Source organism: Nipponia nippon, unplaced genomic scaffold (genome assembly GCF_047370975.1).
Source record: "Nipponia nippon isolate SJK-2023a ecotype South Korea unplaced genomic scaffold, ASM4737097v1 scaffold_1, whole genome shotgun sequence".
In the NCBI taxonomy this organism is placed as follows: Eukaryota; Metazoa; Chordata; class Aves; order Pelecaniformes; family Threskiornithidae; genus Nipponia; species Nipponia nippon.
Window position 1 is genome coordinate 32128826 of NW_028262290.1, and position 14038 is coordinate 32142863.

The 14038-nt window shown below is 42.4% G+C and overlaps 2 protein-coding genes across 4 annotated transcripts in view; both read left to right on the forward strand.

Moving 5' to 3' along the window:
• TPD52 (tumor protein D52) overlaps positions 1 to 1706 on the forward strand; it is a 41407-nt gene extending 39701 nt beyond the window's left edge. For all 3 annotated transcript variants that reach the window (XM_087751020.1, XM_009471815.2, XM_009471818.2), the window contains one exon: positions 209 to 1706. In XM_087751020.1, coding sequence (XP_087607146.1) covers positions 209 to 325 — 117 coding nt within the window. In that variant the 3' untranslated portion in view covers positions 326 to 1706. The remainder of the gene's footprint in view (positions 1 to 208) is intronic.
• Positions 1707 to 2524: 818 nt separating this feature from the next.
• Positions 2525 to 14038, forward strand: part of MRPS28 (mitochondrial ribosomal protein S28) — an 83397-nt gene continuing 71883 nt past the window's right edge. Inside the window, exon 1 of the mRNA XM_087751031.1 lies at positions 2525 to 2812. Coding sequence (XP_087607157.1) covers positions 2540 to 2812 — 273 coding nt within the window. The 5' untranslated portion in view covers positions 2525 to 2539. The remainder of the gene's footprint in view (positions 2813 to 14038) is intronic.

Here is a 14038-nt window from a genome sequence, read left to right on the forward strand (position 1 = left end):
TTCCTCTGCTGCTGGTGATTGTTTTCTGCGTGACACTTAAAGACTTGTCTTTAGAGTATTGTGGAGGTTAGCCCAGTTCTGGAAAACCTGCTCTGCTGAAAGGAGTTATTAAACATTTTCATGCAGAGGTACTGGGTTTTATCCAATTAACCATGTTTGGCATGCCAAATAACTGCAATTTTATGTTGAGGCTCTGTCTGTGTTCTAGTCTAAAGTTGGAGGAAGCAAACCCGCCGGGGGAGACTTCGGAGAAGTTCTCAACTCTGCTGCCAATGCCAGTGCCACAGAAACGATTGCAGAACAGACACAGGAGGAGACCCACTGAGATTCCTGCCTCTGTCCTGCTACCCACTGCCAGATGCTGCAAGCAAAAACTAAGCACACCTGTAACATTCTCTGCGCTCTTTCCACCAGATGTGCTTTTATTTAGCACGTAGTTATTTTACCAGATTAACTGATACCAAGCTTGTTCGTGGGTTCAAAATATTTTTGAAACTAAAATACATTGTTTGGGGTTTTGTGTGGGAAGGGGAATTTTTATGCCTTTCAAGCATTTAAAGGACTTTATCTGTAATTTGAGGGCAACCTTTAAAATATAGCAATGAAAAAAACTCTTCTGAGAAGTTAATTATACTGTACATATACTGTGGATACATAATTTCTTTTGAATCTGTAACTACTGCTCAACTTAATCATTATGAATCTACTGCTGCTGCCAAACTGAAGCTTGTTACTTCACTCCCTTGCGATTATTTCAGTTAAGTGTTGCCTGCACGAGACACCAGACTAGGAGGATCGCTTGCAGCTAAAGAAAGGACTTCTGCTTCAACAGGCTTCGAACAAGTTATTCATAGCAGGATTACACATGGGTAGGAACGTACTGTCTTACAAGCGTGTTCCTCACGCAACAGATGCAGATAGGGTAATACGTAACATCGAAAACTTACTGATTTGTCTGTGGATTATCCACCTGGGAAACTTCTGACCATGGCAGATGGAAGCAAGATGCCTAGTAGTGCTCGTTTGGTTCAGTTACATTAACGTTTTCAGTCTTGTGTTTTGTACATGATGTTAATGTGGTAAGATACGCTTTTCTGAACTTGTGATCAGTCGTGAATAGATTCCTCTCGATTCACACATGGTGGTGTCACATTTACACTAACAAAGCACGGGACTGTAAGAATAAGCCTGTGCACAAAAGTGGTTCTTCCTTAGGCATCAAGAGAACTGCTCTCAAATGCTAACGTTGTTTCCCTTGTAGGCTAACCATCGAAAACATCTGCTACACTGTCTTATTTTTTTTTTCCTTGTTAAAGGCCTGCACCAGCAGCACCCCTGTTCCCATTTAAGACCCCAGAAGTCTGTTTTGAGAGGTGCAGTGTCGTACCGCGGCATAGCTCTCTTACAAGGTCTCTTCTCCTACATGTTGCTTTATCTGATGTACTCCTCAAATTTCTTGTATTTTGTATGTTTCTGACCCGTGGTGTTGGTATGGTTAGAACTTTTGGCAAGTGTTTTATCACCGCGCTTAGAACTGGAAACAAGTTTTGAAACATTTGTGTGGAATCCATGAAACTTCAACTGCCCCAGATGTCTGGAGGAAAAAAAAAGCTGGCTCCTGACAACCTTGTTAGCATGTCAGATGTAGTATATGTGCTTAATTACATGTGAGAAGCTTAATAAAAACCTGTATGTGAGGAACGTATTGTCCTGTGAATATGGAGGATTATATACAAGTAAGAAATTTTTATTTCTAATTGAAACAGTCCTTCAAAGTAGTGCTGAGATACACTACTGTACTGGAGGAAATCTGCATGGATGAGCTTGGCATTTCTAGAGAAGACTACGCCTAGGTTGATTTCTACACTGCTGTGATCAAGCAGGTTGAGCTGTACCCTCAGCCTGACGGCTACACCCTAACAAGGAAAGGGAGAACTGAATGACGGCGAGAGGGTGACCTCTGTAGGGTCACCACCAGCTAGGGCAGGTCCTTCTGCAGCACCATCCTTCTTGCATGGGTTCTTTTTCTATTTATCTAACTGATGAACAGAAGGGTCATCTAGTCCAGAGGTGGGCTGGGTTATGAAGGAAGATAATTTCTTTTTTTTAAGCTCTGTAAGATGCTACACCCAGCTGCGCAGCTGCATCTTCCCCTGCCTGCGCCCGCCCCGCGCGTGCAAGGAGCCTGGGGCGGCTGCTGCAATTTAAGCTTCGCTTTCAGCGTGCGGGGCCTCACGCCGCAGCCGGCGCCTCCCTCCTCTTCCCCGAGGCAGGGCTGCCGCCGCCTCCGCTCCCGGCCTGCCCGACCGGCTCCTCAGCCGAGCCCGCCCTGCGGATGGCTGCTCGCCCCTTCGCCGGGCGCAGGGTGGCTACCGCCCGGGACGGAGCGGCTCTCCCTGCGCTGTCCCCGTAGCCCCGCAAGCCGCCCCGGGCTCGCCTCAGCGGGAGACGGGGTCTCCGCCTCCAGGAAGAGCGGCCGGGGCGGCAGGACGAGGCCGCCTCCCGCCCGCGGCGCGGAGCCCGGCCTCCCTCAGCCAAGATGGCGGCCGCCCCGCCTCAGCCGAGGCCACGGCGCTTGCGCCCGCCGCGGGGCGCGGGGGTCAGCGTTCACGCTCCGCCCTGCACGCGGACCGTCATGGCGGCGCCGAGCTGGGGCCTGGCCGCCGCCCGGGCGGGCGCTCGGCCGCTGCGGCTGCCGGCGGTGAGGCGGTGCAGCGGTGCCCCGCCGGCGGGAGCGCCGGATGCCGCCACCCTCCCGCAGCAGACGGAGGAGCGGCGGGGCACCGGTACCGCGGCCCCCGGCCCCCGGCAGGTGAGGGCGCGGCGGGGGGGCCGGGGCGGTGTCCGGGGGAGGCTGTGGCCTGGCCGCCCCGCGGGCCTGCTGCCGCCTCCCTCTGCCCCTTGGCCGGCGCGGGCGGGGTGCAGCCCCGCCGGCTTCGCTTTACCTGCTTGAGTTGCCGGCTCCCCGCACAGCCCTGCCGTCTGCCTGCTGCCCGTGTCGCGTGTTTGCCTCTCCGCACCGCTTCACCCTGCGTAGTAACTGTCCTACGGAAACGTGGGCGCTTCTTGTGCCTTTTTGTTTTCTTTTTTTTTTTACCGTACTCCTGCAAAAATCTAATATAGAAAGTGTATGAGTGGTTTTGGGTGTGTAGAAGGCAAGGTACAGCTCTGTCGGCAAAACTGTATCCTGGCTTTCACAGGCAGGCAGGGAGGATGTGGAAAAATCTTTAATTAAAACAATTTTAGCAGGGCAGATGAAAGACCTGTTAGGCCAGTACTCTAGGGACTTGTAGGGGAAATATGAAGGCTGGTATGAATGAAACGTGTGCAAATGCGTGTGTGTGAAGGTGTCAAAAGAAACAGCAGGACAGAGGTTGAAAGAGTAGTGTATGTTAATGTGGAAAACCAGAGCACAAGTCTTTTGAGGAGCGGCTGAGGGAGCTGGGGTTGTTTAGCCTGGAGAAGAGGAGGCTGAGGGGAGACCTTATTGCTCTCTACAACTACCTGAAAGGAGGTTGTAGCGAGGTGGGGGTCGGTCTCTTCTCCCTAGTAACAAGTGATAGGACAAGAGGAAATGGCCTCAAGCTGCGCCAGGGGGACTTTAGGTTGGATATTAGGAAAAGTTTCTTCACTGAAAGGGTGGTCAGGCACTGGAACAGGCTGCCCAGGGAAGTGGTTGAGTCTCCATCCCCAGAGGTATTTAAAAGACGTGTAGATGTGGTGCTTGGGGACATGGTTTAGTGGTGGACTTGGCAGTGCTAGGTTAACGGTTGGACTCGATGATCTTGAAGGCCTTTTCCAACCTAAATGTACTAATGTATCCCAGAGTATCTTTTCCAGGCTGAAAAACCCTGACCGCTGTTTTTTCCTCAGGCGGAAGTGATTCCGTACTGCTCTTAGTCTTTGTTACTCTTCTTTTTCTAATTTTCCCAGTTCTGGGGAAATTCCCAGTTCCCCCCATCAGGGGCTGGGATTACTTGAATTGTGCCCAATAGAGTATGGAGATTAATGCTGTGAATTAATGTTGCAGGACTGGTTTAGTACTGGGAGTGTGGAACTAGAAATGCCTCAGTCACTGAATCCAGGACCTGATGTCCCAAATGACTGTGTAATCTGTAACACTGTCTTCCATTGAATATCCACACTGACAAGGCTGGCTGTGCTAGGATCGAAGGTCTGTCTAACCCAGGGTGCTGGCTGAGGTGGTGTCCAAGGGGGATGTCCACAAAAGAGTTTGGGAAGAGATCCAGTTGATCTAGCTGTAGAAGATACTGAATGCTACATCGGGGATTTGGGGGCTGGTTTTTTTGTGTTTTTTTTTCCTCTTTCTGTTGAAGTAAGAAGCTAGGAACATATTCTTTTCTGTTTCTATCTATAAATAAATTGTTATCAAGCCTTTAAAGGTTCTGAACTAACTCTAATGTTACATAGTATTCACAGCGTCATGTCCAAATGGAATTACATATACAAATGTAAATAATACAATACATAAATGAAACTAGGAATGTAAAGTGAAGAGCCAGACTACAAGTCTGGATTTCTCTGTGCTTTACTGAATTACTTTCTCACTTGAACAAGAGGAAAACCAGTAGCTTGCTTTGCAGTGACATGGTGACGTTAAAAATGTAACAATGAGATGAAGTTAGATTGTCATGAGTCTGCTTTCATGCTGTTCTTAGCCTGGTTAGCAAAGTGCTCGGTGAGCCCCAGTGTGATTGATGATTATTCACTGTTTGCTCTTTTAAGAGTGTGTGGAAGAGGGAGTGGGTTTTGGTGAGAATGAGTTAACAGGGGAAGATGGCATACTGAAACAAGAGGAAAATGAAAGGGGTCTGACTTGCAGTGTAATCTGTTGGTTCAGTGTAGTTTTCCTGAAATCACCTTTTCACCAATTTTACCTGATTTTTGATTGCTAGGAAGTGTGTTATTTGGTAAATAAACTTTCCACAGCTGGGAGCAACCCTGATGCTAATGTGGGATAAAGCTGGGTAATACTTACGGGAGGATGTACTGCATGCTGCTGGCATAAACTCAAAGCATTAGAAGACCTTTCGAGAAGACCCTTCTCAGGGGAGCAACGCGCCCTCCTCAGGAGAGGGTGCAGTGGCTCTAGCTGCAGCCCCTTTCTGGGGTGCCATGCATCTGCAGGATCTGCTCTTTCAAGCAGGAGGAACGTGGTCTTGCTCATCCCTTACCTGAGCCGCAGCCAGAGGAAAGCTTGTGTTCCTTATCTCTGCTGGCAAATAGACAGGTACAAAGCGCTGCCTGGCTTTTGGTGTGCTTACACCTTGTAAGAGCACAGAGGTGTTATTTGGGTCCTTAGTGTTTCTGTTTCTTTTGGGGAGGGTAGAGGTTTGATGATGTTTCTGTAGTGGTTTCCTATGTCAGCTGTTTTTCCCCTTTTTTGAGACTGGATGAATGCTATGATATTTGGTAGGCAGTGGCTTATTTTAGGCAAACATTAGGAAACTTGATAAATTGGCATGTTGACATGCGTTCATCTAAGATGATTCAAAAAGCATGATGATATTTTTCCTAGGTAGCTTTTTAAGGTTTTTTGGGCACAGCAGCGAATGTGTACTGCTGACCTTGCTTCATAGTTGCCTGGTGGTGTTCTCTGCTGAGTTGGTAATTTTTTAGGGGTTTGTGTTTTATTTTTCACCTTCAGTTTACAGTTCTGTTGTCATTGTTTTGCAAATAATGAGACTTACAGAACAGGCACTTAAATGTTGATTAAAATTGTTAAAAAGTTAGCAACTTGGTAAGCAGAATATTCTGATAAACCCACATGATATTTAACTTTGTCTACAGCAGGCAGCTTATTTCTTACTGCTTTTTCCTTCTGCATTTTTATAATATCTAAGTTTTGCATTCTAAACTGAACAAAAAAAAAAGACAAGTTTAAAGTCCTTTTCTTCTTTGTGGAATTGCTTAAAGAAATCTTTTAGAAATACACAAAGTGCTTTAGGTATTATCTTTCTTTGCAGATTGAAGCTGCCTGACTAGCAAAATAGGAAACTTTGCCTTTTAGGAAGGACGTGATGATTTTTGTTGATACAGGTAGAGAAGTGGTTGTTGAGGTATGGTCCTAGCTGGGTTACCAGTGTTTGAAGAAAATGTAAGAATGAAGTAACTAATGAAGAATAAATTGTACATTTTCCTGCACTGTGAACTATAAATGGTCTAAAAATGTTTTACAAAAATGAGTGATGCAGTTTGTCAAATATATTTTTAGGTAGAAATGGGTTATCACTGTAATAGCTTTGCCACTGGTCTGCAATATGTGTCACAGCGTAATAAAACTTCTCTGTTGGTACCTTTTTACTTTATAGTAACAGGGTAGAAACCATCAGGTGCGTGTCAGGGGTCAGTGACACGAGCAGAAACGCAGTCTTTGTTCAGAAGCAGAGATTTCCAGCTGTGGGGGGCGCCGAGGCAGCTGGGCAGGGATGCTGCGCTCGGGTTTAGGTGAACCTCCGCGCCCGGCACAGCAGAGGGCATTGCTTGTTTCTAGATGTCGCAGGAAAAGTAGCACGTTTGAGGAATTTCCTATCTAGTTCCTTGAATAACGTGTTTTAAGGGAAGGCATTTATTAAGAAGAAACGTAACTGGCTTTCTCTAAAGTTCAGATGGAAGGGACTGGGTTGGTATCAGTACATCATAATAACTAATTTCTGAAATAAAGAGATCACAAATTATTCTTCCAGAAACGTATATATTTTTATATATGTTTATATCTTCCAGAAACTTATATATTTTTAAATTTACTTAGTCAGCCACAGGTTATCTCCTGAAAGGATTCAGAAATTTGAGGACGGTGTCAGTGTATTTGAATTTCTTGCCACTATTTTTTAAAATAAAATATCAATATTCATAAAGAGAAGAAAATAAAAACTATTTGAATAGGTGATATAAAGAGTTGCCTTATCTATGTTTTAGGGGAGAGATTAAAAACTAAAACACAAAAGTGAGATTTTTAAAGGAATGTATTACAGTTCTGTTCTGAAAACTACATGAGTATTCTTTATAAAGGATGCGTATTTGTCGTGCTTATGCAATATCTTGGCAACCTCAGTTTAAAATAATGTGTAACACTGGATGTTTTGAAATCACACGTTTAAAAAAATCAGAATTATTTTTAGTGTAATTATTGATGGGAAATATTTCTCGCTCTATCTTCCCACATAAGTTAACATTTAGAAGATGATTTTACTGAAGTTGCAGTTGTTTGAGAACAAAAATACTTATTTAGTGCAATTTTCACTTGTAATTTTCGTAGTGTAATATTTCTTAGGACACTATAATCTTTGTGTGGATGGAGTTCTTTCCCAGTGTTAATAAATAACTTAAAAACATTTTTGGTTTGATTGCAAATGTAGCAGCATTTTTTAAAACCTATATGCCAAGCACAGAGGTTCCTCTTTTAGGTAGATTACCTCCTGGCCAGCATTCAGGTACTGTAAAGTGCTGACTAACTGAGAGCGGGATGTGACAGTTGTGGGATTTGAGGGAGCTGGAACGAGTTTTCTTTACCTGGAAGTTTCTTGTGGCTTACCTTGCCAGCTTGTACGGCTGCGTTTGAGAAACTTGGGTTATGTCTGCTCCTGCTATGCTGTGAACAGATCCTGGTGCTTTCAGGTTTGTGCTAAATAAGGACTATATCGCAGGCTTCTCAGCATCCTCTCAGCTGGATCTGCTCGAAATGCTGGTTTGCATTATAGGGGGAATGAGCCTGTTTGCCCTTCTTTTGAAGGGCTTGACTTACGTGAAGGAGCAGTTCTAGCCTGTGAATGCTCTGGCTGAGGCACCAAAACTTGGCTCTTCTGACTTGGGTTCTGTTGGATGACCTGCTTTGCATGTGGCATAAGTGCTGGCACGACAGGATTTTGTAAAACTCACACGGTGTTGGAGCACCACTCTCTGAAATGAAGTAGACAGAGCTTCTAATGTTGTTGGACGGCAGAGGAATGATGCATGCTGCCCCTTTGGAGGATGTCACTATAGTACAGTAAAATTGTACACAGTTGTGATAGGCAGCGGTGACTCAGGAGCACAAATTCGTGTGGGAAGGCCCTGAGCACCTCGCACAGTTCTGTCCTTGGTTGGCACGAGGAAGACCACAGCGCTGGGGGAGCAGCGGGTTGCAGTTGTCTTCTGGAACTCGCTCCTTCGGGTAGCTCTGGGTTGGTGAGTGATCGCTTTGGCATTGCTGGAGGTCTGTGAGTGGTAGGCATGCGTGATACGCCTTGGATGACTGGCTCTTGGAGCGGAATCCCAAAATTCAAACCGTCTTGGGACTACCAGGATCATGGAGAAAAGCAAGTGAATGCCAGCTGCCTACTCTTGATTGGCTACATGTGAGATATCTGGAAGAAGGTGCGTGGAACCATAATGTAAAGGTCAAATAGGAATTGAAATCCTTCCTAGGGGTTATTGTTACCGACAGGATATTTACATCCACTGTTGCTGTGGGAGATCCCCGTTACTCTCCTACTACGACTATTGAAACAGCATCCTCTCCTCCAGGAGCCTGGAAGAAAGAGCCTGGAAGGGCAGGGCAGTGATAAACAGGGAAACTGTCAGGCTGAAGATAAGACGGTGGTGTTGTGTGGGATTGCCAGTGTACCATTTCAGCATGGCAACCCCATACAGCAACCGCAAATGCGAGGACGCAGGCATAAAATTGCTCAGAGAAATGATGCAGAGTTCTGTCTAAGCGATCTTGCTGCACAGGCAGATGCTGGGCTCAAAACACCATGGGCTGTTCTTAAGACCGTGTGTGCTCATCTGGTATGATTTTCTTTTTGATGTAATCCATGCGGTAGGTTCACCCACTTTCCCAGATTTAGAGACTAGGTGATTTCTGTTCAGAATTGTGCGGGAGAGTTAGATACTTGGGGTGTTCTGCAAGCTGGGAGTTTTGGTATGCTCACACCAGCAGGTGACCTGGAGTTTGGGTTCTCAGGGTGGCTGGAAGCATGCTAGGTGGATGGGAGTCTTACTGTTGAGAGAGCTGATCCCAGCTGATTTAGGAACTGGTGCAGGCGAGGAGTATGTATGAATTGGAGGTAGCTGGGAGGAACATGAAAAGCAGTGGACATACAGGTTCAGGGCATTTTAGGAATCACCTCTTGGTTCCTGGTTTTTTTCACCTCTTTCCATATATTACATAAAGTAGTAAAAATATTTAAATAACTATGTGATTTGAATTTGTTTCCTTTCCTGTTACTAATGAAGAAATTGCAGTAAGACTTAGCTCTCCTTTTATTCCTTAAAGCAGAACATCAATGAACTTTTGTCTGTACGGTTGTCTTCAGCTCTTTGTTTTCATCCGTTTGTTCTTTCCACCTGTCTGAAAGCTTCATGTTTTGTTAATCTTGTATTGATTCCATTGCAATGTTCTAATTTTTTGCTATAAAATAATCCTTGAAAGAAAGATATAGATAAATACTTTATGTCTTAAATTATATATGGAAGTTATTTAAATTCAAGAAAAATAAGCAGCTTTATTGTGACCAAATTATGTACTGTTTTATGTTATGAAATAAATTCTTAGCATTGTTTAGTAAATGATCCTTCTGGCTAGTCAACAGCATATTTTCAAAGCTGCATTTGAAATTCTTTATCGAAGTCTTGTTTTGCAGTTTCTGCACTGTATAGCCAATTAAAATGTGAAGATAACTGGAAAACCTTCCTTTTACTACAGACACAAAGAAGTTGGTATTGAGTCAACCAGTGCAGCAGATTGTACCTTTATAAGATTTGCTGGGTAAGCCTTGATGGTTCGGGTAGCATTATAGTGTGTTAGCCATATGACTTTGCTGCTTTCTGCTGTTTTAAATGGGCAGTTGATTGATGAAGAAGTTTCAAAAAAGGGTCCAGAAGCAGCTGTAGATACTTAATTTTCTTGATACAGCTGTGATGTCTTTCCCAGATGTACTCTGTTGTTTTATGCTATTCCTCCTAAGCACAGTTGTGTAAAATAATAGAAAAAGAAGTATAGTTTTAAATTTTAGTCACGTGTGTTGCTATATATAATACCAAAAAATTCAGACTCAAGCAAAATAGACTATACCTTTGACTCTTCTGATAAGGGGCAGTTATAGCCATAATGGACTAAAAAAGCCATCTGTCTTTGGATTTACTATGATAGTGCAGTATTTGTTGTAGGACATAAGAGGTTAGTCTGTTAGTTGAAAAAATTTGCATTTGTTTTATGAACAGTATTGCTACATTTGATTTAGCAGCATGTAATAAGACACTGATAACTTACATCATTTTGCAAAGTGTTCTGAATAATTATGCACTTTCATGAGTTTGAAGAACAGTTCATGTACTGCATCTCGATGATAAGTCTAAGAAATATCCATCTTCAAACAGAAAAAAGCTGCAGATAACCTCAATAAGGTAAAGAGATTTCTAGACAACAAAGAAGTTTTGATATTAAAAGTGCAATTCAGGAAAGCCTGTTGAATATTATGCACAGCGTGCAAATCCTATTCCTGTGATTTTTTTTTTTTTTTGAGATCTGCATGATCCTACTTGAAAAATGTAATTATGAGAGACAAAGATTGTTTTCACTGTGGTATTTTACTGGTTAAGTGCTACATGTATTTAGTTAATTGTTATTTGCATCTCTCTTAAAAATGTGCTTAGTTCACAATATTACATTATTCATTCATTATTATGAGGACAATATATATACAAATATATACGTACAAGTATATTGTGTGTTCTCTGCACAGCTGAGATACTTTTAATTACAAGTTATTCTGTATGCAAAAATAAATTAGGTTTGGAATATACTATATTCATCAGTCAGCATTGCAATATGGAGCTTGATGGAAGGATGTTGATGAACATGAACTGATATCAAATAGTGTGTCATGAATCTTTCATTGTTTTTAAAATACAAGTGTAATCCTTTCCTAATCTCCAATCAAATTATAATTTAAAACACTTTTTTAAAAAGTGTAATTTGAATATGCGAGGTTGGGTTAAAAATTGTGTCTGTAGCCAAGCAAAATCTTCCAATGTTCTTTGCCAAGTATGACAGCTACTACCCTTGTAACTTCTTACAATGATGTTTGTTTCCCTTTGGATAATGTTATAAAATAGGAATAGTCCTATTCTTAGTAAAACTGAAGTTTAGTCCTTTTCATATTTTGGGGGGGGGGGGGGGGGGGAGAAAGGTTGCTAAATAGGAACTGTAACTTGGACAAAATGAAGATATTCAGCAAAAATCAGCTATTTCTGCATTACATGTATTTCAAACTAGCTTTGTAGATATTTTTGTGTAGTAGCCTCTTTCTTAATTAGTCACAATTCTTCCTAGGTGGAAGTCAATGAAGCAATACAGCTCTTACAGATCTTCTTTAAGAGTTATGTGCCAGAAGATTTTATTGTTGCATAGGATGCTGGAAAATGGTATCTCTATTGTTGAAAGTATAACATGTACTTATGTAACTTAAGATAAAACAATTGATTTTTAGGCTGGAAGGGATCACTGTGGCCATCTAGACTGACTTCGACTGACATAAGGCACTGAATTGCAGCCAGAGACTCTTGCACTTACCCCAGCAAGCTTGTCTTTCAGATAAATTTGTGGACTTAAAAATAAATAAATACCCTCTACTCTGCTCTCGTGAGACCCCACCTGGAGCACTCCATCCAGTTCTGAGGTCCCCAGTACAAGAAAGACAGACTGGGTCCAGAGGAGGGCCATGAAAATGATCAGAGGGGTGGAACACCTCTCCTTTGAAGAAAGGCTGAGAGAGTTGGGGTTGTTCAGCCTGGAGAAGAGAAGGCTCAGGGAGACCTTATGGTGGCCTTTCAATACTTAGAGGGCTTGTAAAACATCTCCCTCTATCTTCCTTATCAGGGCCTGTAGTGATGGGACAAGGGGCAGTGGTTTTAAACTGAAAGAGGGTGGATTTAGGTTGGACAAAAGGAAGAATGATGAGGGTGGTGGGACACTGGAACAGATTGCCCAGGGAAGTTGTGGGTGCCCCATCCCTGGAAACATTTAAGGTCAGGTTGGATGGAGCTTTGAGCAACCTGACCTAGTGAAAGATATCCCTGCCCATGGCAGAGAGGTTGGACTAGGTGATCTTTAAAGGTCTCTTCCAACACAAACCGTTCTATGGAAAAAGTGTCAATCGTAATACATGCATGCAAAAAAGCAACATCAGAGTTTCTATTCCAGTATTACTTTTGGTGTTTTCTGCCTTATGAGGGCAGCTTGGATATCCACTTAATGTAACTATCTAAATGGGATTTCCTAGAGGCTTTTTTTCAGTATTATTGTAGTTTACTTAGGACTAAATTGAAAAAGTAAGATATTCTTCATTTTCTAGAGCTTATAGCTCACCTGGTTTCAAGTGGATTGGCAAGAGCAGCTTTAAGTTCTCTGGTCTACAACTAAGGTTTAAAATATTGTCACATTGTTTTGTCTAAGCTGCACAGAAGGCTTATGGAGTAGATCACGCTCTCTCAGACGTTCCACAGGGGCGAGGGTGCTCTTCTCCAGAGACTTCAGTTCAGGTGTGCTCCCAAGTCGTGCTGGGACCCCGAGACTTGTAGTACATTGTATGCAGCTAAGTCACTGCCAGATTTTACCTTCAAGTTAGCAGTGAGTGTGGAGATACCTTAGCTTCTGTACCTATGCTCCTTAAAGCCTAATCCTGCAGTATTTAAAAAACTAAGGAGTCAGCGTTTTAATGAAGAGGTCGTTACAAAATACCATTAGACTTGCACAGTAAATTAGTCGCCAAAAATCCTAGTATCTACAGTGAAATTTAAATGATGCTTTGCCAAAACACTTAGTCACTGCTTCTCACCAAGGGATGCCTGAATGCCTAATTTCAGCTTTTTACTTCCAGCCTTTTTGGCTGAATAGTTTTGTTTGTTTTGCTTTCTAAAATAAAACCACATTTCTTTACTGTGCTAAGGAGAACGTATGGATGTTCCTCTTTCGGTTGAAACAGCAGAAGTCTGCTTTGCTTTCTGGCGGTTCTTTGGGGGTGCTTGTAGTTTTAGGGTTGGGATGGGAAATAACTCTGGACGATTAAAACCCTAAGTATGCAAGGTTTTTAAAAGTTAATAAACATTTAATAAAGGTAGGAATGAAAATATAGCAGTCAATTTCCCTCATGCTCTTCTAGGCAAAAACAGCTGTTTTCCTTTGCTTTTTCCGACCATAAAAATCTGAGGTTTTTCCCTCCAAATTTTAAAGTTTTGGAGGAAAAGCTTTCAGTGCTCACTGTGCTCTTCTTAAATACTGGTTTTGTAGTACCATATTGTATTAAAAAGTGGCTCTGTTTTCTTCTCCCCTCTCCTGTTTTCTTCAAAACTTACCTTTAAAAAGATGGATACAGATGCTGTTTATATTTATTCCAAAACTATATAATTTGGGGTTTGCTGCCATTGAGGGTGCAATTCAAATAATTACTCAGGTATGGGCAGAAATTAATGACTATGGTATCTGCTGGAATTTTTAGTTATACTGATGTTTCTTCTACTGGACTGTAGATATTAAATAATTAGAATATATTAGAATCCTTATAACTAAAATAATACCCTTAAAGAATTCAGGTCATCATAGTGTAAGCTGGCGTGCAAGTGCTGTCTTTACAGAAGTTGGGCATTGTAACAATCTTCGCGTAGGAAGTGATTCATACGAAGCTTTTTATAAATATCTTCTTGCTTACTAGCAGGGAAGCTTCCAGTTTTCTCCTTGACTGCTTTCAGAGCTCTCCTTTGTGACTTTGCAGTCATTAATCTTAGATTTTTCCCTAAATCACTGTTTTTATTTCTGCTTTGAATCACGGATCCTCCTTTTATGCTTTCTCTTTGGACTATTTTCTTTCAGTAGTTTTATTAAATAACACAAATCTTGCTTTTGTTTCAGCTTTGTACAGTAGTTAATCTTCAAAACCTTTTATTAGCAAGAAGTTTATATTAGTTCTTCACTTTTATCTGTTTGTATGGAATAAAATGGAAAAGTCTCTTATTTAAAAGAAACTGAAGAGATCTTCCT